This window comes from Takifugu flavidus, chromosome 4 (assembly GCF_003711565.1).
Source record: "Takifugu flavidus isolate HTHZ2018 chromosome 4, ASM371156v2, whole genome shotgun sequence".
NCBI lineage: Eukaryota > Metazoa > Chordata > Actinopteri > Tetraodontiformes > Tetraodontidae > Takifugu > Takifugu flavidus.
Genome location: NC_079523.1, coordinates 15,671,358 through 15,698,383, shown reverse-complemented (window position 1 = coordinate 15,698,383; position 27,026 = coordinate 15,671,358). Strand labels below are relative to the sequence as shown.

At 46.2% G+C, this 27,026-nt stretch overlaps 1 protein-coding gene across 5 annotated transcripts in view; it reads right to left on the bottom strand.

Moving 5' to 3' along the window:
• Positions 1 to 27,026, bottom strand: part of fhit (fragile histidine triad diadenosine triphosphatase) — a 122,969-nt gene that overhangs the window by 53,657 nt on the left and 42,286 nt on the right. For all 5 annotated transcript variants that reach the window (XM_057029390.1, XM_057029389.1, XM_057029393.1 and 2 more), the window contains exon 2: positions 26,885 to 27,001. In XM_057029390.1, coding sequence (XP_056885370.1) covers positions 26,885 to 26,987 — 103 coding nt within the window. In that variant the 5' untranslated portion in view covers positions 26,988 to 27,001. The remainder of the gene's footprint in view (positions 1 to 26,884; positions 27,002 to 27,026) is intronic.

Sequence of the window (27,026 nt, the reverse complement as noted above, 5' to 3'; positions counted from 1 at the left end):
ACCGTCATCACAAAACCAACAGGTCATCTGAGTGAGTATATTTCACATGCAACCAAAGTTTTGGTACATGGAGTGGAAGCATTGTACTTACCTTGTGTGTGGGCTGACTCATTGAATGCCTCTTTGTGCTGTTCCTCCTCCTGTTGTATTGTTCAGATTGACTATTTGCGCCATATCTATCTTAAGTTTAGCAATGTCGCTGGCAATAACTGGCAATATGAGTAAATCATCAGCAGCCTTCGTACCTGATGCTGCACTGTTCACCAGTATCCAGAGACCAAAATCCAGAAGCAAGCAGCAACGAGCCCCAGGCCATCTTCATTTGCATGTTGGATTCTGGAAAGGTACTATCTACTCTTGCAGATGACCAATGGCTTCTTTACTGTGTTTTACAGGGTCGAGTAAGCACCTTCTTTGTTGTTGGCAGGTGTGTATTGACTGATTAATGTTGGGATGTGGCTGCTCTCAGATGAGTAAAAAGACTATAATTACATCTGTTAGTTAAGCCAGCCTTGGTGTGTGTGCACGTCTCCTCAGAGGAACCAAAGAAAGGACATTTACTACTTATAAATGCTGCAGCAATCACAGAGATTTGGCTTGCAGGCAGAAGAGCTGTTCATCTCAATATATTTTAATTTAATTTAAATATATTTTAATATTTCAATCCAGCCTATGGCTGATTTTCATGGCTGGGACTGAGGAGACATGTCTTTAAAGGACTAAAAGAGAGGACTGGGACTCTGGGTGCTCTATGCTGGGTTTGATGGACAGCTTAGTGTCGTGTCATGATGACAATTATTCAGTGAAATGAGAATAGATCTACATGGATAACTACTGCCTAAGGTGAAAGGGAAAGGCCAAGCAGTAAAAGTTAACAGAATGATGCTCTTTTAATAAAACTGTTTTAATTACACCCATTAAAACTCTCTGCTGGTCATGTTGGCAGTTTCTGGATCGAACACCAGGCGCGTTTTACATATGAGAGCCAGAGGAGCAGTTAGTGTGTTCGTGAGTCCGAGCTGACAGAGTTGGTGTCTCCTTCAGAGCAGCTGGATTTCAGGGAACATCTAGAACAAATGGGGAAACTTTACCAGTTCCTGTCCATTTCTGTCTTCCTCTCCGCCGGGCCACCACTGGCGGCAGTGGGTGAGTTGACAGATTAATAAATGTGGACAAGCGTGGCCTGGCTCTGTGAACCAGCCGGCCCACATGGGACCAACCATCCAGTGGCTGCTTGTTTTTGTTGAACTGCCCATATTTAACCATCCGCCTGGCCCTCCGTCACAATTAGCTCATTAGCTCGCCATCATTTGCCACACAGTGGCCGCTTTTACACATTATTTATGGAATCAGATATCAGGGCCTTCTCATTTGGTGTCACTCACTTTAATGTATTTTGACACCTGAATCACACATGGCAGCAAACACTAATGACTCCCAGTTCTCTGTTTTGTCACCCACTATGCTGATGGAGGACGTGATGTAGGAGGACGTCAACAGAACTGCCCCGGTCTGACAACCTCCCACCAGTCCTTTCTGCTCTCACATTAAAATCCCAAAGGTGCTGTGCACATCATAGAAACACATGACGGAGCTGGAACGAGATCTGTGTTGATCCTCGTCGTGCTGAATTTCAGCTTTGTTTCTACAAACTCATGTCTCATTTCCTCACCAGCAGCTTTCAATCATCACAATGAAATCTTGGTCAAATCACCATGGACATTCTCAGCAACAAGAGCCTCAGGACAACCAGTCTACTCAGGGCAGGACTTCCTCCATTACCTAGAGGGGGCCAGTCCGTCCCATTCAAGATTCAAGATGTACTTTATTCATCCCCGTAGGGAAACTGAATATGACAGACAGACATGGCTCAAGGACCATGGTCTCAGTATTAAATCCTGTTATCAAGTAACAATTGCCTGTATGACAAGCACAAACAACCTGCATCAGAATATCAAGTTGGTCCCGAGGCTTCATTCTCTGCCATTATCAACAAATAAAGCTGCTGAAGATGCCTCCATGTTCCGTCAGATCAATAACATTTTATCTGAGGGCCCCTTTAGTTCAGCATTGATTCCTTCCTGGTGATTAATTTTGAGCATAATAAATAACACATTAATTGGCAAAGCAGTCAACTTAATCAGAAGGACAAATGGACGACTGAAAGTCTTCACTTCAGCCTTTTAGGACAGTTATTTAGGTCATTGTCCCCATGATGAAGTGTTCTGATGGACACCATGCCTCACACTCCCTGACTGAATTCTGATGAAGCCTTCGGGAGATAAACATTTGTGATTGAAAGGGTTAAAAGCAAGCCCCGAACATGAAGTCAGTCATATAAACAGTCATATAAACTAACCAGTTAGTTTATAATACTGTTGTCTCTGGACAGTCGCGTAAAGAGGCCAACATAACTATTTCTCACTTGTTTTGAACTCATCTGAATGTCACTATTCCTTGTCACCATGGCAACGAAGGAGCTGTGACGTCCAACCAGAGCACTTTTATGGCAGCTGGTTCAGACTCTCCATGGGAGCTTCAGAACCAGCTTCAGCTCATTTCTGGGTGGGTTATTACATATTCAGTTATTGTGACCTGATTTGCATATCATTGCCATGTGATTTTTGAGTCTGAGCTGTCCCTCAATTATCTGAGCAGTTTCTCAACTATCTGAGCTGTTCCACATCTATTGGAGCTGTTCCTCAACTATTGGAGTTGTTCCTAAACTATCTGAGCAGTTCCTCAACTATTGGAACTGTTCCTCAACTATCTGAGCAGTTTCTCAGCTATCTGAGCAGTTCCTCGATTATCTGAGCAGTTCCTCAACTATTGGAACTGTTCCTCGATTATCTGAGCAGTTCCTCAATTATCTGAGCAGTTTCTCAGCTATCTGAGCTGTTCCTCGATTATCTGAGCAGTTCCTCAACTATTGGAGTTGTTATCTAAACAGTTCCTCAACTATTGGAGCTGTTCCTAAACTATCTGAGCAGTTCCTCAACTATCTGAGCAGTCCCTAATCTGTGTCTCTCTGATATGTGTGTGTCCACCACTGAAGAAGTTTTTTTTTTTTATGTATGAAGGAGGAGAAAGTGCAGCAAAAGTAAAATTGCTTCACATTCCTCTTCTGTGAGCAGGAAGACCTTCAGCACTCATCTCCCAGTGTCCACACTAGGAGGGATAAATGTGAGTGAAATTTAAAAAAAAAAAAAAAAACAGGGCAGAAGCGCTTCACTGTGATGCTAAAGGCTAATTAAATTAAACAGATGCGGGAGTGGATGGGGAGGCACTACTGGCTGTTCTATGGGGATAAGAGGACAGTGATATTAGCAGTATTAATGGAAGAGAAGAGACACTTGGTAGAGATTCTACCACCCCATCAGACATTCGGGTTCTCGGCCCAAGAGTCCAGTTCTGGTTCTAAACTGGTGGTTTCTGGTCGATGTCCTACTGGTTCGAGACACATCATGCTGGGCAGCTGTGACTGGTCCACTCTGTGGATTTCTTGATAAAATGTCTATACGGTCATTTTGAGAGATCATACGTTTACAGGTTTACAGGTTACCAGTGAGACCATTGGTTTCCTCTTTTGGATCTAGCTCCATGTATAACAATCCCAGCTTAAGATGGTTTTAGTGTTCATACATTCTTAAAGTGTAGCTACACTTCAGAACCACCTTTTTCTGCGAAAAAACACCTGAGTATAAAGCAGTGTTGCTGATTGATTCTGGTTCTACTTAACAGTTTGGTCAGTGTGGGTCAGTTTGGCAACTTTAGTGTTAAAATGTATGAGTGGCACCCTCCATGGGTAGACACACAGCTGTTGCAATCTGATTTTGCTGTTGGCTGAGATGGAGGTCAATGGTGTTTGGAGGTAGCTGTCATCACCAACCACCACTGTTGGCCCCGCCCCTCTTATTAGAGCAGGCAATGTTCACTCCAGAAGGTGGACACAATTGTGAATAGAGCATATACTGATCTAACAATAAATGCTCATCCAGTTGAGGTTGAACTATTGAGTTAATTAGTCATTTTAGTTTGTTGTGTCTGTATGCCACTTGTTATTTTGTTCGTTAGTCAGTTAGTTGGGAACACTAAAGTAGAGTTTGGCTTGTAGTTTAATTGTTCAGTTTGTAAGCGAGTGGCCACAGCGTGGGTTTCCAGGTTGCAAATCCATCTCAGGGCCCCATCGGGAATGAGGCGCCAGTGGCTGCACGCTTTGTGCCTACCAGACAGTGCTCTCACACCTGGAGAAGGAATGTACAATGGTCATTTCCCTGGAGTGCTTTTCCAATCTCGTGGAGGTGAACATGGGTTCCAGTAAGGGTCTCCTGCTTAAAAACAATGCGTTGTTGAACGCTGCTGTTCTGGTGCTGCCGGCAGGATTGACGTCATGGCAGCAGACACTGTCTGCTATATTAAGCTAAGCCAACCACCACAACACTTGTCACAAAGCTAAGCTAACATGTCTGGTAGCTACCAGTTTCAGACCCATTTACTGGTGCGGAGTGGTGAATATTAAAGTAGCTGGATTGGGCTGTTACCTCCAAGCACAGTCACCTGATGTTTCATTCATAACACACCAGAGAGAAGAGAGAAAGCATGAAGCTGCACAAGCTACAAGCCTCTAATACACAACCTGTGTGTGTGCACATGTGTGTTTGGCTATGTATATATGTAAACATGTGTGATTGTGTGTGTGTATCTGGGTAGTTCAGTATTATTCATGAGAAGAGCAAAGCTCTGGCTTTTAAAAGTCCATCAAGATTTTGACCTACACCTGGTGGCTGGAGGTCACATCCTGCTGCAGAAATGCAGATATCATGTTAATATTATGGATTGTATCATCAGTGGCAACACATTAATTTACATGTTTACTTTCCAGCAGAAGGTGATCACCTGAACACCTCATCTCTTCTCTCCTTTATTCAAAAGTGATAAACGTCCACCGAACAGAGAGCTTTCAGATGGAAGGTTGGAGGTCAGAACATTCTAAACAAAGCCAATCTAATCTCTGCTATCATGGAGTCTGAAATGAAAACAAGTTATATTGACAGAAATTTGTCAAAACCGAAGATGGATCGAAAGGAACCCAGGAGAGATTATCACACCTCCCCAGCAGATGCTCCCAGCTGCTACCAGATCCCATCCTTCAGTAGAACACTATGATGTCTGCACAGGTTTACAACAGCATCAATGCCTAGCAACAGCAGGATCCAGACCACAGCAGATGGCCACGTCTTCCACCAGGAGACAGTCAGATCTTCTGGGCTAAAACTTTGCATGTGGGTTTAAACGTGACAGCCACAAGGTAAAACAAGATTCTGTGTTTGTGTGTGTGTGTGTGTGTGTGTGTGTGTGTGTGTGAGGTCACAAAGGACATCATATTTGTGCAAACAGAATTGGCTGTACGCAGCATTAACTCTTGTGAAGGAACATAAAAACGGAGCCTGACGAGAGATAAGCCGGCTGTTTTACCACCACCTCAAAGTGAAAAACTTTTCTCTGGCAGCGGAAGCAGCATTAGCATTTAAATAGCACTGCGTATTCTGCCGTCAACCTTGATGCAACAGTAGTTGACATGCAGCAAAAGACAAAAAACAATCAAGAGAAAAAGAGAAAGGGAAGAGGAAAGATCATCTGAGGCGCTGAAGACGCGGATTTGTTGGCCTGACGTCTCACACAAACAGGCTAACTGACTCTTTCCTTTAATCCCACAGTTGGCTGATGGCTCAGATGGTTCCTTGTCCTTCCACATATATTTATATACAGCTTCCATTTCTCTAGTAAGTCCTCCTCAATGGAATATCAGCAGCCATACATGCACGAGCAAACTAAACGTGCACCCAGACAACCTCAGCAGAGGTTTTGCTCTTGAGCAAAAAAAACACACTCATAGTTCAACTCAGTTTTAGTTGTAGAGCATCGATTACAGCCAAGACATCTCTCAACAAGCAACAGTGGCAGGAAAACTCTCTCCAACAGGAAGGAACTAAGACCAGGCAAACATGCTGCTACCCTCCTGCTGTGATGCTAAGGGTTAGCTGCTCCTGCGCTAACTATTAGCATTAGCTTAGCATGGCTGTATCTACAGAATTAGTGACTGTAGACCTTCTGACAGAGGAATGTTTTTATCCTCATCATCCTCCCATACCTGAACAGGGAGCTGGGCCCTCATCAGGGAGCCTGATAGCTAAAGGCTCAGCCCCCCCTGTTCTACTGCTAAAGGTTCTGGAACCAGCAGTAAATCCTGTTCCCTGAGAATGGAGTGCTCTACTGGGATGATCTGGTGCTGTCAGCTTCTCCAGATATGATGGACCTGCCCCTCTGAGGACCTCAAAGGTCAAGAGAAGGATTTTTGTCTGTTCTGGAATTAACGGGCAGCCAATGAAGAGAAGCCAGCACAGTCATGTGACCTATGTGGCTGCAGCAATCTGGATCAACTGGAGGTTCTGACCCTAACAGTCACCCAGAGAGCAGGAAACCATCAAAGGTCAGCCGGGGACGTCAAGCCATCATCTTCTAGCTTCTGCTACCCACATTGATCCAATAATGTTTTCTGATGTCCATCTTGGGTCAGAGATCTCAGAGTTCCTACAACATTCATCATTAATCCCGCAAACCTCTGGGCCTCATCCTGGTAGGCTCAGATTTTCCACAGCATGGGGCCGACCAAATGGACATTTTTTGTTCTCAGCGCCTGCAGAAGAATTTATGCTTCCCTCATTTCTTTATTTTCTACTCTGTGAATATACTTAATCAAGACTCTGGTGCCAGCGCAGAATTATTCATGGATTATTGAAATGAGAGCGTGTGGCCATTAATCAGATAGCGGTAACTGCCACGGATGAAGCTGCGCCTATTAAAATGTATGTCCTTTTAATTTGGCCATGTTGTGCTGCCAAAGTGCAGTGCACATGCTCCAACCTGCGTTTAATAGTCCCCCATTTAAATCTAGTGAAAGGAGGCGAGCCAAGGTCACAGCAGCGGCGAGGTCAACCTCACAACCCTGTCGGATGTTTGCTGGACAGCAAGCATGCGCAACTTTCATGGTCATCACCCGTGTCAGTAAAACCGGCTTCATCTGCAAGGATAAGCCAGTTTACAGTGAACATGTGGGAGGAGTTCTGGGGCGGAGTCAAAGTGAGTGATGCAGAGCGGCAAGGTTCTGTGGAGGTGGGAGCGGCATCATTGCTTTTCTTCATCTGCAGGCTGAGTCGTGGGGAAAAGGACAGGTTGGAAATCCCTCTTGTCAGGAAAGACATCCTCCTAAGATATATGGGCTGTAAAAATGGGCTGGTGTGATCCAGCAGGTGGGTCAGCGGACCCGGCCTGTTAGGGAGTGGCCCTCGTGAGAAGCGCTGGATCCATATGACCCAGTTCAGGCAAACACCTGTAGTACGACACCTGTAGAAGAAGCATTTGTGCTTACAGCTCAGAGACGGACAATATCCCCTCCAGACAGACCAAATAGGTGACGTTCTGACTGCAGGTTAAAGAGGGAACCTCATAACTGAACCCGGCGGATCACGATGAATGAGGACTCGTTCACCAGCACCGAACCACCATTTATACAAACGAGTCCTTCAGAAAAGACCGAAAGGAGGAGATCAGCTCATAAAGGCACCACCCACAGCATCACGGGAAACGACCTCATCTGTTTAAGTCCTGGGTAGCAAAGTGGCTATTTCCAATGTGAATGGGTTCAAAAGGGAAGAGTGCATGGGGAGACTTCACTTCCCAGTCAGCACTGGTCCAGATTCACAGCCGGATGGGTTCTGTCTCCGTCAAAACACCGAAATGCTGTTTTCAGCAGCAACACCGTCAACTCTCCGCAGGCACGTCTGAGCAGAACAGGAAGCCTTGTTGCCTGGATGCTGCCACGCCATGGCTGTGTAGGCTGTGCGGTTGACACGTCTCTGCTCTCTTCTCCCCAGAGGCCCCGCAGGCACACACCAGACAGGGGGCTAGAGGAAGGGCCAGCATTGATGGAAATGCTGAGTGAAGAGCATCTGCCTCTTTTAATATAATGCCTTCTGAAAAGGAAACAAAGGCGAGGCTCCATGTTTTAACACGGGGCGCCAGTGGCGACGGCTCAGTTTGACACTCCGTGTGTGTGTGTGTGTGTGTGTATGTGTGTGTGTGTAAGGTACATTGTGTCTATATAGACCCCATTTGCTACATCTCCATCTGAGGAGACCGTTTCTGCAGCCTGCAGAGAAGTCAGCTCTGAACGTGCCGCAGCACATGTGACTCCGTCTGTCACCGCCATAGCATCTCGTTGCCATCAGAGCTGTTTGCTCACTCATGTCCGTGCACGTGGAGACATGCCGCTTGTTTTCCAACAGGCTTTGCAAACACTCGTTACCACAGAGAGGCGTCTCACAGCGGATGCTGCCCACATGCTCTGCGGATCAGGCATCTGTTTAGCAAAGACCAGGCTTAATGCCGCATGCGGACAGGCTGTAGGTGTATGATGGGATGGATGATGGGAGCGCTCTAATGCCGGAGAGAAACATTAGCTGCATTCTTCTACAAATGTTGCATATTTATGAGCATTCCTTTCTCACTTTGGGGAACAAATGGCCTTATGTAAGCCATCCATTGTGTCACATCACATCAGTCAACACCCACAAAGGTCCATCAACTCTGTGTAAAGATACTGGTGAGCATCCAGGCTTTGGTGCAGAATTCCAAACTCCTTGTTCACCTCAATAAGCTCGACTGGAATGACCTCAAGGCTTGGGCCAGGCTTTCTCTCCCCACCTCATACAAAGGCAGGCATCCTGGCTGGCTGGCTTTGGCCATTGCCGTGGTTGAAACCGGGCAGAAAAATGATGGTTTCCAACAACCTTGCACATTAGAAATCCGATTGTGTTGCCTCTACAGGGTGTTGAGGGACGTCGGGTTGAATACATTCATCCAGCCAAAGGTTATTTCATCCACCACAATGAAGAGATTATTATTGATGTAAAAATAATCAGTTTTCAGATTGTCATTCATTTATGTGTGGCAGGTGGATGAGAATAAGAGACCTGTGGATCAATCAGAACAGTGGTTCCCAACACAAGCTCGCTTCTTACCACAAATGGCCTGACTGCGTGCCATATGATTAGATATGGACACTTGTCATTGTCACCAGTCATTGTGTGAGGCCAGGAAAACAATCGACAATGAATAGGTGCTAGCTAGCTGAGAGACTAAACGGAAGTTCGGAGGTCACAGAGGTCTCTTGTCTTCTTAACTGCTTTATCGCTTTCAGGTCATGGGGAGGGTACATCTTCAGAACACTGCCAAGGTACCCTTCAGCATTGTACCAAAAACCCAAGATATAGGGCTCTGTGATTAACTGGCGACTCATCCAGGGGTGGACCTGCCTTCACTCATTGTGCACCCTCCCCCGGTCATAGAGGTGTTGCTAATTAGTAGCTTAATACAGTTTAGCTATTATATGCATAAATATAATATATTCCAGGAAAGAGACAAGCTGTTCAATTCCAGGGTTTTAGAAATACAAAGGCATAAATAAACCAAAGTCAAAATAGTTTGATAATTAATGCCAAAACCATGTTCCATTGATTTCCATTTGTTATTTGCTTTGTTGATTGAGTCCACAAATCTTGAGGGGACCGTGTTGGGGCTGGTCTCCCATCAGCTACGCCTGGCTGCTGCAGCGCTGCCCCTGCCCAGAGAGCAGATGGACAGAGGCGGAAGCAGTGCCGAGACGCAAAAGGATGTTCTTCAAAAATGTTATGGGTGAGGAACAGACTTTGTGGCCCAACATGAAAGGACAAACATTGTACAACAATCTGTTGAGTTTCTGATCCAAAATTAATAATATTATTACAGTATTTGTATTGCCTTACATTTTAGATCGACTTGGGTGTAAAAATTTAAAGATTTTCATTGGTCAAATGATCCTAATTTTTCACTTAATACACGCCTCTAAAGGTGGGCTCTCACACACATACACACATGCACACACATCACACAGGTTCTCCGCCTTTGCCACCTTGGTCTTAAACACCCAGGGGCCAAATGGTTGTTCTGGATGGACCAAAGAGGCCTCCACCTGCTGAGGAGGCTGAGCTCCTTCATGCTGCCACTGGGTGAAGGTGCAGAATGACATAAACATTCCTTTGTTTATGGAAAGGGGGGAAAAAGGGTATAGGTCCCACAATTTCATATTGAGCTCTCAGTTGCAGTCAGATTTGCTGAGTTTGAGAGTTCTTCAGGAATAAAGTCAACATCATTAACAGTGATAACATCATTGACCTAATGTCTCCGTCAGCTTTAGGTGCAGCATAAGAAAACGTTGATGAGTAATTATGTGGAGGAAACAGGCAGAGAGGTTTAAGGGAAACATGAGGAGCAGGAAGCAAAGACATGTCTGTCTCCGTCAAAGCCACCGAGGTCCCTGTTCATTTGCTTGGCAGTTCAGCATTAAGATGATTGCTCTTTGAGCCCATCAGTGCTGACATATCGCTTTCTTCACACGCAGAGTTGGCCCGGCACACTCATTACCATCAATCCCCGTGACCCAAACCACCCCCCATCCAATCCCTGCAATCACCCAGAAAGTCATTAACCTAATGGATGTGTGTCATTACGTAACGACAACAGCCATATTAGCCACGTAACAAAGCAGGAAATGTAGTTCACTAGAGGGAAGACAATTGTTGTGAGGGCTGTGCGGTAAGACTCTCAGAGGGAGAATTAATCTAAAATTAACATTTATTTCTACTTAACCAACGTAGTGCTACCATCGGAGCTGATTAACCGTTCGTAAAGTTGGCCGCGATTAGCTTTACTCACATTTTAGTGCGCTTTGTTGTCCCTTGCTTCAAATGGTTCCATATTCTTATCGGAAATTTTGTTAATTTGGTGGGTTGTGTAATCCAATCATGCCAGCTGAGTCCCTCAGCCAAGCTCATCCTGTGCTGCTTCCAGCTAATCTTCTGATACTCAGGAGATGCTGTGGTCCCTGATGTTGGATCATATTTGTCTCTTCTGGGTGTAGATCTTTAGCTTCAGGAAACGGCTTTTTCAACATCACAATACTATCATGGTGACAGTGCGGAGACAAAGGAGTTCAGCCGGACTGAATCCTGACAGCAGGCACGGCATCATGACCAGTTCTCACCTGAAGCCGTCTGGTTGCACAGAGCTCCACTTAGATCATCTGCTGTCCTCTCTCCTCCACCTGCCAAGTGGATGACAGCTCTCAGCAGACCCACTTTAACAAGGACGGCCTCGGGTCGGAGAGAAAACAAGAGATTCCTGCAGATCACCAAAGCTGTACAAAATGGCGGCACTTTGCTGCCTCCTCCCAGAAGAATTGGCCAGCCTCAGCAAGAAGCTGTGTCAGCTCGGCAGCTATTTGAAGGTGTTGCGCTCAGATGTAAGTCCGACAGGACCGGGAGCAGCTGAGCCAAGCTTCAGAAAAAGCAAAGATAAAGAGCAAAAGTAAAGGGGTGAGGGGAAAACAGAGCTTTCCCAGGAGTAATCAATTAACTGTGGGAAAGTTGCCAGCAATTACTGATCAAAGAGAGGCTGAATCGCAGCGGTTGAACCTTGAAGAAGTTTAATACGTCATCTACATGCCAGAGAGGCCAGCCTGGTTATCATTGTAATTCAAGCCTTAATGAGACACTGGGATTACCCCCCGGGCCCTGGAAAGAGCAAATTTGAAAAAACTCACAATAAAGAGTGAACACTTGTAGGAAGCAATCAGACGTTGTCGGTCATCATCCTGCTAAAGGTGAACACATAAATCCCACAATTCATCCTGCTATCATGCTGTGATCTAGAGCGGTCTTCTGATGAGCTACTGCAACCTTAGCAGACAGACAGGCAGAAAGACAGGCAGACAGACCACCAGAAGGTGTTGCAGATGTCTTGTTTTGTTTATGTCCTCTTCATTGTCAGAGGTTGTGATTGAATGATGGTGAGTGTCAGGGTGTAAAAGAAAATACTTTCGAATAGTCTGGTTTAACTTACCGGTAAGTTACTTTGGTGTGTGTGTGCGTGTGTTTTCCTTTCTCAGCTCTATTAAATTCTAATTCCTGGCCCAGAGCACATGCATATTACATGAGGCCCTCTGAGGTCAAGGCAAAGGTGGGAGCGAGCGGGAGGGAGTGAACGCCTTAACTATCCCAATGACCTCGCCACTTTTCCCCCAGAGCTTAACTCTTTTGAACCCTCAGGTGACGTGTCTGTGCGCTCGCCCCAGCCGTGATCCAGCTAATTTGGAGATTGCGTGTATAAACCCAGTGTCCGACGATGCGGGAGGAACATGTTCCTTGCCAGGGCTGAGATGCATGTCCCACCCCTTACGCCTGACAAGCCACCTCTTCTACACGTGCACGTGAAAGCCCATCGGCACACTGAACAATAAAGCTGAGTTTCTGCAATCTTTCGCTTGGATGCTCAAAGCAACTACATGCAGGGTTGCTATGGTCGCGACTGACCTGCTGTTGGAGTCCCAAAGGAATCATTAAGCTAAATAGTTAGCATGATGTTGATTTCTGTCACCTGTTCAAGTTCCAAGAAACATCCGCAGATAAGAAGAACCTAACTCATACTGCCTCCACTGACAGCACCGTGTGCCCCTTCCCCCCCACACACACGCACATCCGTGCATGTGTGCTGGTGCTTCACACTCCAGCACACACCCGTCAGAGTTACTGGAGATGTGCTTCAGTGCAAGAGGGAGCTGATTATTTGCTGGTGAGCTTCATCCCAGGAAACCTGGGACCCAGTGAGGAGGAGGAGGAGATGGAGGAGGATGGAGCGCACCTGAGTCGGAATGCTCCTCTGACGGTTGAGGAACAGTTAGCTGGGTGTATCTTCTCCTGGCGGTGGATTCATTAGGAATCCACAGTCATCCTCCATCTGTTCAACACTCAGCGGGCGGAGCTGAGCAGGAGGAAACGTTCGGCAAAATTCCTCTTCTGCATCGCCGTTTTTTATGGGTCTGCGCCGGAACGTTGTGGTTTGGGCTGCTGCCTGGGTAGCTTCCACCACTCCGCAGCCTCTCTTTAACATTCTCCCCCAGCAGCTGGATGTTATGCCTCTGAAATGGCTCTTGTGAGGGCAGCAGGAATGGAGCAAGGAGAGATTCACATTATGATTATGGTTTGTTTATGACAGTACGGGCAGAGCCAGCCCCAGGGTCCATCATAGAGTGGACAATTCCTGCCCACAAAAGGCATTTTAGAATTCAATTTGCTTTCTGGGGTCTGCATGGTGCTGAATTACTTCACACGCCCCCCCACCCCCCACCCACCCTTCCTGAGTGTTGCGGTGGCAAAAGCAGGACTGATCCTTAAGAAACAGACACACAGGATCTCAGATACAGTCAAAATGTCTTCAGCCCCCATCATTTTGTTTTTGTCACCATGCTCACGGTTTGCTTGCAGAGAGAACTCTTAGTGCCTGAATATTAATCTAATTACTATTCACTGGCTCAATGGTTCAGGTGTGGCAAGGTCTTGGACAGCAGACATACAACAGATCTGCTGAGTTTAAATAATTAAAATGAGGCTCTTTAGCTCAATGTAGTCCTGCTTGGCTGTGGCCCCTCTTCACTTTCACCAGAAGAGCACATTTTAGCTCAGAGTGTCAAACATGAAGCAGAATTTAGCCACAGAACAGATTTTAACATGCTAGGCTAACGTTAATTGAGTTTCTTCTGGATAATCAAAGATTTATTATAGTCAAAACCCTCCAGCTGATCCAGAATGCTGCAGCCACTAAGGTCACATGACCATGCTGGCTTCTTTTCATTGGCTTCCCATTAAATCCAGAACAGACAAAAATCCTTCTCCTGAACTTTGAGGTCCTCAGAGGTGCAGATCCATCATATCTGGAGAAGCTGACAGCACCAGATCACCCCAGTAGAGCACTCCAGTCTCAGAGAACAGGGTTTACTGCTGGTTCCAGAACCTTTAGCAGTAGAACAGAAGGGGGTTAGCCTTTAGCTATCAGGCCTCCTGATGAGGGCCCAGCTCCCTGATCAGGTACGGGAGGATGATGAGGATGAAAACACTCCTCTGTCAGAAGGTCGGCAGTCATTAATTCTGTAGCCACAGCCATTATGCTAAGCTAATGCTAATAGTTAGAGCAGGAGCAGCTACAGTGTGAAGCTGCTGGGGTACAGAAACACAATCACCTGACCTCTGACCTAATATGAGGCTGGTCCTGCTCAAGGTTTCTTCCTGTCTTTACTGTAACAGACGCGGTATGAATAACATTGAACTGAATTAAAAATGACTGCTGAAATTCTGCACTGGAGAATAAACATTGCTGTTTTGGCTGTTCTGGTTCCCAGCAGAGAGCAACAAACTCCAGTGGTAGGAGCAGATAAGAGTGACAGAAAAGACAGACAAAGCGACAGAACCATCATCCTTCTCTGGCTCATCTGAACACGGCGCAAATAGACAAGGTTGGCAGCTGGGGTCAGAGTCTCCGATGAGAGACAATCTCCAGAGATGGAGTTTGAGGGTCTCAGAGCCTCGGAGCTCTGTCAGCCAGGCGTCCCTCCGGTCTCCTCCAGGTGCCCTCACTGCTCCTCCTAACTTTTTAATGAGGCTGTTAGCTGAGCTACGCTAACCTTTCACAATTGCTGGCTGACTCTGATGGGACAGAATATTGATAAAGTTGTCAGGAGATGTGTGTTGATAATTCTGCTCCTGAGTTCTGTCTGAGTGCTGCTGCACATGTGAGCAGCAATGCTAATGAGAGGCTGGACGCAAACCCACAAACACAGTCTCATGTTTACAGCTTTGCCTTTTAGATGTACATTTATCACCGACTACACAAAGCCTGAGGTTCAACGGCGCTCCCAGGAAATACAGATTCCATTTCTCCTTGACTGTGGAAAAAATGTGGTGAGTTGCAGCCTTTTCCTGCAACTTTAATCGAAAGGCCTGAGGCTTGTTGCGCTAATGGAGAAGCGTTTTAAAGAACCAAAAAGAGTAACGCCAACGTGAATGAGGTAAGTTAAAGTACCAATGCTAATCTTGATGCAGGGTAGCCTGTAACCAAATCAAGGCGTAGCGATGTTAGCATAGTTGTCTGCAGGAAATCTCCACAAAAGCTGAATAAAAGCTGCCGGGAGGGAGATGCGTGAACCTTTCACCTCTCCAACCATGACTTTATCCTGAACTATTGTCTTTAACAGTACTCATTCACTATTGGAGGTATTGGAGTACCTGCACAGCTGAACAATACATAATGATTTAGCTTCATTTAGCAGGGTTAGATCCAAAGTGCTGCCAGAGTTCTCCTATCTTCAGGACGGGCATGAGCCACCCCCCCTCCCGCCAACTAAAGCATGTACAGAGGCAACTGTTAATAAATCATGTTTGAAATTCATCATTAGTATTGCTTTTCTGATCCCACTCGTTATCTTCTAACAGGCCTGTGCTACCCCAGAGACCTGACAAGTGTCGCACTGCTGTCATTGGCTGTCACATGCTATTTTAACAGCCACATTCACGCTGTTTATTAGCAGCGCTGCCGTGTGCGGAGGCACTCATTAATAATTCAGAGCTGACACATCTATTGGCCCTGTGAGAGCTATCAGATGGGAGAGCAGACATGATGCCTGGCAGGTATTAAAGATCACTATCTTAAGGTTACAAGTGCCAAGGGTGCTAGCAGCACCACAGTTCCACACGGGGCGGGATCACAGTTGAATCAGGTGAGGAGATTAGGGATCACAGGGAGGAGGTGGATTTATCAGCCGAATTAGGAACGCAAATTGGAGATGGATGGAGGCTTTTGTGCTCAGTGGGTGAGGACATGAGGATCAGAGCCCCCCCGAGGGTCCTGTTTTCTAAACGCTTCCACAATCCCACAGACAGTGAGCAAAAGCACTGCCACTCGCTGGAAGCTTTAGTATGTGTGACACAAACATGCAGACATGGATGAGTTGCCCCCCCCACACACACACACCTGCTTAGATGCAGCTCAGGTGAGATTCATTCATTCTTTTCTTGTTGACAAGTTTGTATCACCTGTATCACCTATGCTAATGGATCGATATTCCACATTAGCCACAACGAAGAAGCAGCAAGGACACAGAAAGTCTGTGTGAAGTTTGCAGGCCCTTAGCAGTAAAGAAGCCCTTTTGCACATACAGACGTGCTTTACGTGAACCTGGTCGCTGGGTTCTGCTGTGAAGACTCAGGGGCTTATTGAGGTGTGAGGATGGTGGGGAGGGGCCACAGAGGCCCAATAGTGCTCCCAGGAAGAAGAAGGCATCTTCTTTCTTTCTGCTCCCTACATCGCAGCAACCAGACAGTCTGATGGTGGCGGGGTCACAGGACACTTGCAAGAGAATAACACCACAGACGCAGAGCAGCAACACAGCCCCTGACTGGTTTTAATCCAGTCTATCTCATACTGGACATACTAATGCCCCCTGCAGGAGAGTTTCATACACCTACACACACACACGAACTTACTGAGAAGGTCGAGGAGGACTGAACCAGTGTGTGGTGAGTTCAAGGTTGACGTCTGCCAGAAGTTTGCTACTGAAGAAACGGCGCCCTCTGAGGACAGAGCAGGAAATGCTCCTCAGGCCTTTTTCCACAGTCCACCAGGTCAATGAGCTCACCTGTGTCCACAAGCTGCCCCTGGACTTGTTTGTTATACACTGATGTGAATAACTGATCCTTTTTCAGATTTTATTTTCTTTTTAAATATTTCCACAGTCTTGTTATTGCTTTTTCAAGAGGAGAAGATATATATTCTATTTACAGAGCTGCAAGAAATTTCATTAAAATATTTAATTTGCATTAATGTCAAAGATGGACGTGGTTTACTGATGCAGTTAATTTAGCAAAAATAAACAACATGGTGATGGTGATGAGTTTTCTGGGCTGTGCAGCTGAAACCACTTGGGAACGACAGTGAGGCTTTAAGGGCAACTTGTTTACACTTCCTGTCCATCATGCTGGAACAATGATGAGTACTGGATACCAACTAATGAGAAACCGGGAAGAAACTGCAGCGCTAGGTCTGTGTCCATGACAACCAAATGACTGTGTAAAAGGTTTTAGTGGGTGTTTTAATAGTGAAATCTTTGACCAGAGCTCTTGACATGGTCTGTGTTTACCAATGGGACATCTAGGACAGGATGGAGAATGGCGTCTCCTCAAATGCCTTCATGGTCTGATACCCAGATTCTTCTGCTGGCCTGACTCTGTCTGGCCTCAGTAATTGTCCCCAGGTGATGATGGTGATGTTGGGCTGCTGTCAGGAAGCAGGTTCTCTCAGCATGGAAGTGATTAGCACGCTCTGACCTCCATCCTAATGACGGGACAACCACATCCTGGCAGCTCACGTCGCTCGCCTCATCGACATGCGTACAGGTTGAGAGGGCTAGCGAGGTCAGGCCGAACACGAAAAGCCGCCAGCACGCCAACGCTGGAACAGCTGCACATTCTGCTAAATGGCTCCACAGCCCAAACACGCCTGACCGAGGCGGCAGATGGGCGGAGCTGACAGCCCACCCATGCTGGCACGGCGGCGTCCCAAAAACATCTGGCCCAGTTATGGGGTATAATTAGCAATTAGCAGAACACAAACAACAACAGCTGAACACAGATACACATCTACAGGAAGGATGTGAAACAGGATTGAACACAGAATCTTTTGGATGCTTCTGTCTATTCAGCTTCTTTAAATTTTGATCAAAATCTCTCCTTCAACTCACACATTAAATTAGTCTCTAGAAATGCCTTTTTTCTCCTGAGGAACATCACAAAGATTAGGAAGCTACTGACACGGCATGATGCTGAAAAGTTAATTCATGCATTTGTTACTTCTAGGCTGGACTATTAAAGTAATTCTTTATTATCAGGGTGTCCAAACAACTTTTTAAGAAGTCTCCAGTTGATCCAAAATACTGCAGCCAGAGTTCTGACAGGTATTGACAAAAGAGATCACATAACTCCTGTAATGGCGTCGCTTCATTGGCTGCCCGTTAAATTTAGAATAATTTTTAAAACCCTTCTTTTGACCGACAAGGTCCTCAGAGGCCTAGCTCCATCCTACCTGGAGGAGCTAGTGACACCTTACCAGCCCAATAGACCGCTCCGCTCTCAGAATGCTGGTCTACTTGTGGTTCCCAGAGTTTCTAGGAGTAGAATGGGGGGCCGAGCATTTAGCTACCAGGCCCCCCTGCTATGGAACCAGCTCCCTGTCCAGGTACGGGAGGCTGACTCCATCACTACTTTTAAGATCAGACTTAAAACCTACCTCTTTGAAAAAGCTTATTGTTACTAATTCTGTAGTTCCAGTTACTATCATAGACAGACAAATTATCATACTTAGGGGGTCGTCTAATCGTTAGGTCACATCTTAGCTATGCTGCCATAGGCCAAGGCTGCCAGGGTCCGGAAACATGATCACCTGACAGGCCTCTGTCACCCCACTGGGTCATGATTTCCTCTCCTCTCCTCTCCTTTCCTCCTCCTCATCAAGCAGACTAGTTATGCTGATTCTTGTGTAGTTTTTCTGCCCCCCCCCCCCACTATTTATTTACAGGTATCGCCGCCTTCAGAGCTGCATGATGACCTCTGGCCCCGCTGACCCGTTGTATAGTGTATTTTTGTGTGTGTTTCTGTGCTCTGTGCCTCTCCTCTCCTCTCCTCTCCTCTCCTCTCCTCTCCTCTCCTCTCCTCTCCTCTCCTCTCCTCTCCTCTCCTCTCCTCTCCTCTCCTCTCCTCTCCTCTCCTCTCCTCTCCTCTCCTCTCCTCTCCTCTCCTCTCCTCTCCCTCTCTTTACCCAGCCAACCATCAGCAGGAGGGTCCCCCTACATGAGCCTGGTCCTGCTCAAGGTTTCTTCCTGTTAAAGGGGAGTTTTTCCTTGCCACTGTTGCTTGTCTGGGGTTAGGCCCTGGGATTCTGGAAAGCGCCTTGAAACAATTTTGATTGTATAAGACGCTATATAAATAAAGATTAATTTGATTTGATTTGATTTAGCTGGTTCTATCGGGGCAGACGGCAGAGTGGAAACATGCTAAGCGACTGTACGCAACAGAGGTACATATGCAAAAACTCTCCTGTCGGGTTGAACAAACACAAAGCCAACGCATCCAGACCCAACTCCGGTTACCATTAAACCACCAGACATCAGTTACATTCAAGTGTGCCATGAAGAAGAGATATAAACACACCAGAACTATGACTGATGCTAGTGTAGCAGTAGCCTTAGCCGCTGTTGCTTTTGCGTCAGAGGCAGTGCTACTCCACTTGCTCTACCTCTCCATCCTGATGCAGATGGACGGAAGTTGGTTTGATGGATGATGATAGAAAGACTTAAAAGTAAACGCCTTTCCCGCCGCTACCAGCACTACTCCCCTCCCCCGTACTTGTCATCGCGGCTTTCTTCCCTCTCTCTGCCACCTGAGTCGCTCCTCAAAAACACAAACATCTCTTTAAGGAGTCACTTTGGATTAGAGCGGTGCTGACTTTCACCTGCCGGTCATCTTCAACAGAAGGGCTGAGTGAACAAGCGCCACTCTTTCGTTTCTCCTCCTGTCGGATCGCTGCACCATCTCAGGACCAGAGGGGTGGGCGCGAGGTCTCTCCCAGCATGCTAAAGCTCACTCTTGCTGTGACGACCATACATGTGTGTATGGATGCTAGCACACATCAGAGCTGTAACTGTTCTCACAATGAAAAGCAGACAGACTTTGTTGTTCAGAGTCCAAGGTTTGGAGACGGCATCGGCTGGCTGGTGTCTGAAAAGTGCTCATGAATGGAGCTTCAAAGCAAAAGCATTCAAATGGTGTTTTTGTTTCTTAGCGTCTCCCAGATGTTCATGTTTTTCTAAACAGATATCAAAGACTTGGCTTTATTCTGCCATTTAAAAGGAACCGACAAAATCCGGAAGGAAGACAAAATCAGTCATAGACTTTGTTAAGGACTTCCGGGCCAAAGGCTCAAAAACAGACTACTGTCAGCAAAGATATTAATAAAAACCTATGTTAAAGGTTAAAAGAAGTGAATCAATCCAGATGGGTGAAATTTGTACTGGTCCAGCTGTCAGAGAGTGAGGGATTATCTTAGCATAGGAATCAGAACAGACCTGAGGGTCTATTAAAGTGAACGGCAGCTTGGTCTGAGGAGAAAAACACACAATTAAGGAGGAAAACCTCACCAGAGACGTCTGTCACACTCTGGAAGAGCTGGCTGTTTCAAACACTAAATGTGGCTCGGACCACGTTGTTCAGGGTCCAAAACAGCTATCTGACACGGCTTTATTGGTGGGCATCGATCAACTGGTTGTCCAACAGTCCAACTTCATCTTCCTCACTGGACAGTATATCTGATGCTAATAAAGACTGGACCTGGGGCTGTGTGCACGGGAGCAGCAATAGAATCGCTCAATGACGCCGGAGCGAACCAAAAGCAAAGATGCTTTTAGACATGCGTCCTGATGATTGTGGCTCCAGCGGATCAGAGTGAAGCTCGTCATCGCAGCTTGTTTTCACTTCCTGTTGACTCAGTTGGATCTGTTTGTTTGCCCACAATTTGCATATTCATATAAAGTGCATAATGTTCGCGAGAGCACTGTGATATCTGGAAGGTTGCTAAATTACATTAGCCTACTTTGCAATTCAATGGTTTAGCTTAAAGGAGCTATCAAAACTACAAAATAATGGCGTCCTCTTTGTTTTGGAAGACACAGAGTCCATTACATACGACAACTGTTAGCATAGCCATGCCTCCTGATGTTAGACGGCCCATTTTTGATCCCCTGGATTTTATTGGTTAGTACTTTCAAACGCAAAGTTGCCATGTTGCCAAGTTAGCTTTTGATAGTGTTGCTGCTGAGGTCATATTTCAACCAGAAATGGTCCAATACCGAGATGAAAAAGCCAAAAACACCAGTACAGCCAAGGCGACTTGAGCTCAACAGTAAATGTACTGGGAATTAACCTACAACCAATAAACTAAACTGTGAGTGGAAACAAACAAAAAGGTGTAGCTTATCCATACGTCGTATTCAGATGGGACGTAAGACAATAATAAACAAAGCAGGTCCTTGAGCGTTGTAGGGACATCGTGATTTTCAAAATGTATCAGCCAGAGATCCCACACATGAAGTTTTGACGCGACGACAACAGTTTTGACCGTACTGGGAGTGGTGTGCTGGTGTGCTCGGTCGGCTTTTCTTATTGTTATGAGACATTAGATAATCGGGCGTTTGCCATCCTGGGGAGTAGGGGAGCCATCCCGACTATATTGTGTGTGCACCCTGTGTGCAAGCTGCTTGGGACTCATGATACTGACTGGACATATTAGGATACCAGCGTAGATAAGTAGAGAATGTGAAAATGAGGCGTGAGACCTCCACCAGCAGCAGTGTTTATCACTGATGCCACCCTATGACCTCTGACTCTCAGGAAGAACTCTACGCCGGCTCGACCAAGGAGGCCAATGTCGATCTCCTAGGAAGGCGGAACCTGCCGGCGGGGCCCCTACTGCTCAGATGGGCTGCATCCGTGCAGACGGATGGGTCGGTCTCTGCGCACTGACACTATCGGGAGAAATATCTGACCCGGGGACTTTCTGCTCGACTGGACCTTCCCTCCGGTGACAGTTGACAAAGATGCTACGTAGACAGCTCGCTCACTGTCTCGTTGATGATAAAGAGCCAGGGGGCGTGGCCTGGCACTCTGCCTGCATGGCCTGGTGGAGGCTTGGCTCAAATTCAAACATCCTGCCTCACAGCTCGCATTTTTCTGTCCATTCTCATCTGTCTGTGAGCCGCTGACAGCTCTGCCACTGACTCTGCCCCTTTCCTGACAGCAGCAACTCGTAGCTCTGGTGGATCGGCTGAGGCTTTACATTCCAATAATAGATGCTTCTTTGGGCTGGTTTACTGCCCGGTCCAGCTCATTAAAAAGCCCAATTATCCACCCGGCCGTGTTTGCGGGGCCACCTCAGGTTTGTGATTCTTCGTTGAGCACTCCCAGTCAGCCAGTTCATTACGATGACTAGAATAACGAACATGTAATTTGGGACTCCATTACAATGGCTGGTGGTGTTGGGACCCATCAGGAAGCGCATTTATTCAGGATGGCTGCAGCTTTAATGGAATGTGCAGCACGGGTCTCGGGAATTTGTCATTTCCATCATTCTCTCTTCATTTGTAATCAAATCACTGTAATTGTCTGTTTAATAAAAAGCTACATCCGGTGGCATTCTATGGATTTTCCAATATTTGCAGCAATGTTTTGAATTCCACATCTGATTGCAGCCTCTACAAACCATAAATCTCTATCTTAAAGGGCTATTTTGTCTCCAGTCATTGAATAAGGCTTAGACTTTATTAGGAAAGGTGTTTTGAGTGACGGTAAATGCCGACTGGATAATAACAGCAGCACATTGAAGCCACAGCTCAAGTACCTGGACACAACAGGGCAGCATGTCACTTTTAATTAAAACGCACAGCAGTAGAGAAATGGACTGAATAGCCCAATGTAATCCAAATGTCACGTGACAAAGGGACACCGTTTCCGCAAGCTAACAGCTTAACCCCACAGAGCATTCACCGTCAGACGAACTAATGAGCGCGGGATATTTCCCTCCTCCCTCCCGGCTCTGACTGAGACTCATCTGTTGTCACAAGACTACCCAACTCAAACAAAGACCCATATTTTGGTTCAGTAATCTGTTTCAGCATCTTTCATATCTGTTGTAGAACAAAGTGTCCTCAGGGCAGATAGCTGATCAGATATGTTAGCATAATCTTGGTTTGCCAGGATGAGTGAGGCCCTGGCGGCTTCCTCAACCATTCCATAACCTCACACGGGCTGTTGATTAACTGCTCCAACAGCTATTACTGTCTCTTTAAGAGGGACAACACACCATATTACCCGCAGTTTCTATCGCAAGAAATCAAATAATCCACGACCACAAGCAACGCCGAAGGATGGATGATCCCTCTCATAAATGTCACATTTTCCATGTGAGCGAGCCAGAAAATGTTGACTGTCTGTGCACAAAGGGGAGGACGGGAGAGGAGGGAGGTGATTGGTGGACTGGTCCAAACACCGCCTCTGGGAATAAAGACATCCAGCAGGGGAATGGCTGCTTTCCATGACAAAGGAGCTGCTCCGTTCTCTTCTAGATTGTTTTTTTTTTTTTATTTAGTTTGCTGCGAGGTAGCTGCTCAACACACTTCCTCAATTATTCTGAAAACCTTAAAAAAAGACTGAATAAATAATGCAGTGGTGTAAACAGGCAGCGCTGGCCAAGCACATAATGGATGGTGCAGTGGGCGCAGGAGGAGTAAAGCGAGAGAAAGGGAAGTCAGCCTCTGGCCAGAAGAACCCAACCGTGAAAGGATCCACTTCCGTGAGCAACTTGAAGGAGCCGTGAAGGAACTTTCCACATTGAATTATTAATACAAGAAAAAGATCTGAATTCCTGCTTTATGAGTAAACGCACACATAGATGGCGCCGTCTGCTGGCTGTACCTGCTGAATATACAGTATCAGAGCCTCCTCGCTGCTTACCATGTAGCAACACATTTAATTAGCCTGTCAATAACACTAACAACAATCGAAGTTGCGGTGCAACGAGGATCAGCTCCATTTGTCCTACCGCTGCCAGAGCACCACGGACGCCACAACAAACTCTTCAGCAATCTTGAGGAAGGTTGATCATCAGTTTCACTCTAAGACTGCTCAAGAAACAAACTCTGATGTAAGATCAGCTATTTATCACCTGATGCGATGTAAAGAACAGTCCGCGTCTCACTTTTGTATCCGTTCCATTCGGTGCTGCCAAGGTTTAAATATGCCATCTTCTGTTATGGATTTCCTGCTTATCTGTGGGTGCAAACTGTGACCAAACCATAATCAATTCAAACCAAAGTAAACCAAAAGAAAACAGGGTCAATTTAGCATCCTGATGAATATGACTGGAATTCACACGGGTCACTTCAGCCGCTGTACTAGCTGAGATATATTATCTGTACATGCTATGCTGCTACATTAACTTGACATATCCTCTGAGCTTCCTTACAAGATGTGTGGCCGCCGATGGCCCATGGGAGTCTTACCGCAGTCTTTCAGCCGATCAGTGAGGGGGCCATTGCCTCCCCGCTTCCATCTTTCTGTTCTGCAGCATGTCAAAACATTAGTCTAATTCATCCGCAGCTGCCTGCAGCTCCAGCCAAGCTTAAAGGAGTAAAATAATCAGCAGTGTCTCGTGTGGTGTGCAGCCTCTGATATTAATCAAAGCCAGCAAAGGTGGTTGGGGGATGGGGGGTGGTTGAGTAGGGTTTGAATTTGCAAGTGCCAGAGATGCAGTTAGAGCTTGTAAATTAATTAATGTCGTTTCCAGGGCCCAGCCCCACAATGTGGGCTCCCTGAGTCATTTGCAAACCTGAGCCGTCATCCATCTGAAAGCTGGAGAGGAGGGTGATGGTGTGAGTGTGTTTGTGTGTGTGTGTGTTGGGTGGGGGGTTGGAACATAGCGCACAAAGAGGTAATGACAGTGACAGAGGCCGGCACATCACAAAACACATACAGGCCAGTTCACTCAAAAACTTAGGACTTGGCGCTGTCCTTTCATCTCAGCACATCAAAGCTAATCAAGCTGACAGGGGTGTGCTGCCGGTCGCTTAATCAGGTCAATATAGAAGTAAGAGTAATGACACTTACAATTTTGCAGGTATTAATCCGTTGCTGCCAGTGTGAGGTTACAGCGGGTTTGTTTAGAAGGATTTAAAGGGCCAAGGTGAGCGCTAATAAACTTGTAGTCCCTCCAACTCAGCTCATAATGAATGGTGCAGCAGGTGCGGGAGTAAAGCAAGGGACCACTGGTCAAATTGGGGTCCTACGCAGAATTTTATTTGGAGGCCCTACATGTCAAACCACAATCAAGTGATTTCCAGTAGAAAATGATGGTCTGATGGCAAGCCAATTAACCTGACAACTGTTATTAGTAATAGTGAAACAAAATGATTTGAGTCACAAATATTCTTTGAAAAGTCCTGTTTTCCCAGAAGTCGGCACTGACATTTCATACATATGGTACTTTCATCGTCACCCCGTGACCAACAGAGTCTGAACGGTCAGATTACATGTTTACACGTGTTACACGTATGTCCGCACTGAGGGTTCCTGCTGTTAGCAAGTCTGCTGCTTCTGTTGCCATGGTAACATTTGGAATATCACACGTATCCATCAATGTCACATGGCTGGACGCAAAGGAAACATCCACCGCCATTTCTGCTGAGCAGTGGAGATATTACCTGAGGGGCATCAAAACAAGTGTACCCGTCCACCAAGGGAAAGAAGAGAAAAATCTGCTTTTTTTTAAAAACCAGCCAAGTTCCAAAAGGCAGAATCTTGGAGGTACAGATGAATAGTTTAGTACAGATGAAGACGGAGCGCTGGTAAGATCTGTGAGTTATTGATTAGAAAGCAAAGAGACAGAACAAAGTGGTGTCTATAATGCATCAGGTCTGAAAAATGAATAATCTTAAAGAGTCATAGATCAAAGCAAACGCTGTGTTAGCGACACACAAAGCAATCCGGCAGATGACTGATCTGGGAATTACAGCTTCAAAGCAAATATGCATCAAAAATCCCAATTTAGAAGGATTCTAGTAAAAATGTATATGAGACAAGCAGAAGAGGAAGAAGGGAAAACCCAGTGGAGCAGCATCATGATTTGGATTTGTCTGAGGTTGCTGGCAAGCGAGAGCCAGTGACCAGTGGCAGAGCGACCCTGGGAGACGGGGTAGAGGACCTCACACTCATGTGATTGTGTCATCATCATCATCACACCAACAAAAAAACATAAAACGGCAGAGCCAGAAGCACCCCGATGACTAAATGACCGACGCTGGTTCTATGGTTCTACATATGGTAACACTGTGGCCTCAAACTGCAACTATTGCTGGTTGGGTTGCAGGAGCCCACCGCCTGCTTCTGATGCGAACATTTAGCACTAACATATTCTCAGAATGTGTCAGCTCTGTACCAAAAGGAAGTCAAAGACAGTCACACGTGGTGTCAGATGTCTCCCAGTTCCAAGTTAATCTCAGCCTGGAGGAGCCGGCATGGAGCAAGCAGCACTCTGAACACAAAGCTGAGAGCTGATTATCATTTCACAAAGAAAATAACCTCATTATTCAAACAAATCCATGATAAAAATCATGCAAATGATTTCTTAACTCTAGATGGAAGTAGATATGAGCAGAGGAAAGAAAGTGTTGGGAGAGGAACAGTGACCTAAAACCACCTTTTCCTCCATCTGGGGAACATCATTAAGCGGACATCTTCCCCATTTCCTGACTAATTTCAGGCTGTCACAACAGAAGAAAAGCTAAAGAAAAATATCAATCTCTGTTTCCAAGGCAACAGCAGACAGCCTTTGTTGCTAATATTGTACAAATGGATGGATGGATGGATGGATGGATGGATGGATGGATGGATGGATGGATGGATGGATGCACGGATGGATGCACGGATGGATGCACGGATGGATGCACGGATGGATGCACGGATGGATGCATGGATGATGGGTTGATGGATGGGTTGATGGAAGGACAGACTTATGGATGGATGGATGGATGGATGGATGGATGGATGGATGGATGGATGGATGGATGGATGGACGGACGGATGGATGTGACACGAATGTTTACAGAATACCAGACAATGGCAGAAGAGCAGAGTTCTTCTGTGGTTCTGTTGATTATGTTGTGTGAATTAAAGCTAATGCTAAAACTGCAGCACACCATGAGTCCAAGCCTCAGGTCTACACAGGCTAAAACACAAACTGCACCAGGTCTTGAAGGAGCAAAAAATGCACATAAAGAACAAAGAACCTTAGCTTAAGATACGCCCGGGGACCACAGGCTTCCTGTTGACCAACGCGAAGGACAGCTCCGTCTGTAGGATCACCGCTGAGGCCTTGATGAGATGTTGTCCGAAACGTAGGGCCATGTTGACTGGTAGATCTGTGAAGACAGCAGGCTATTAATG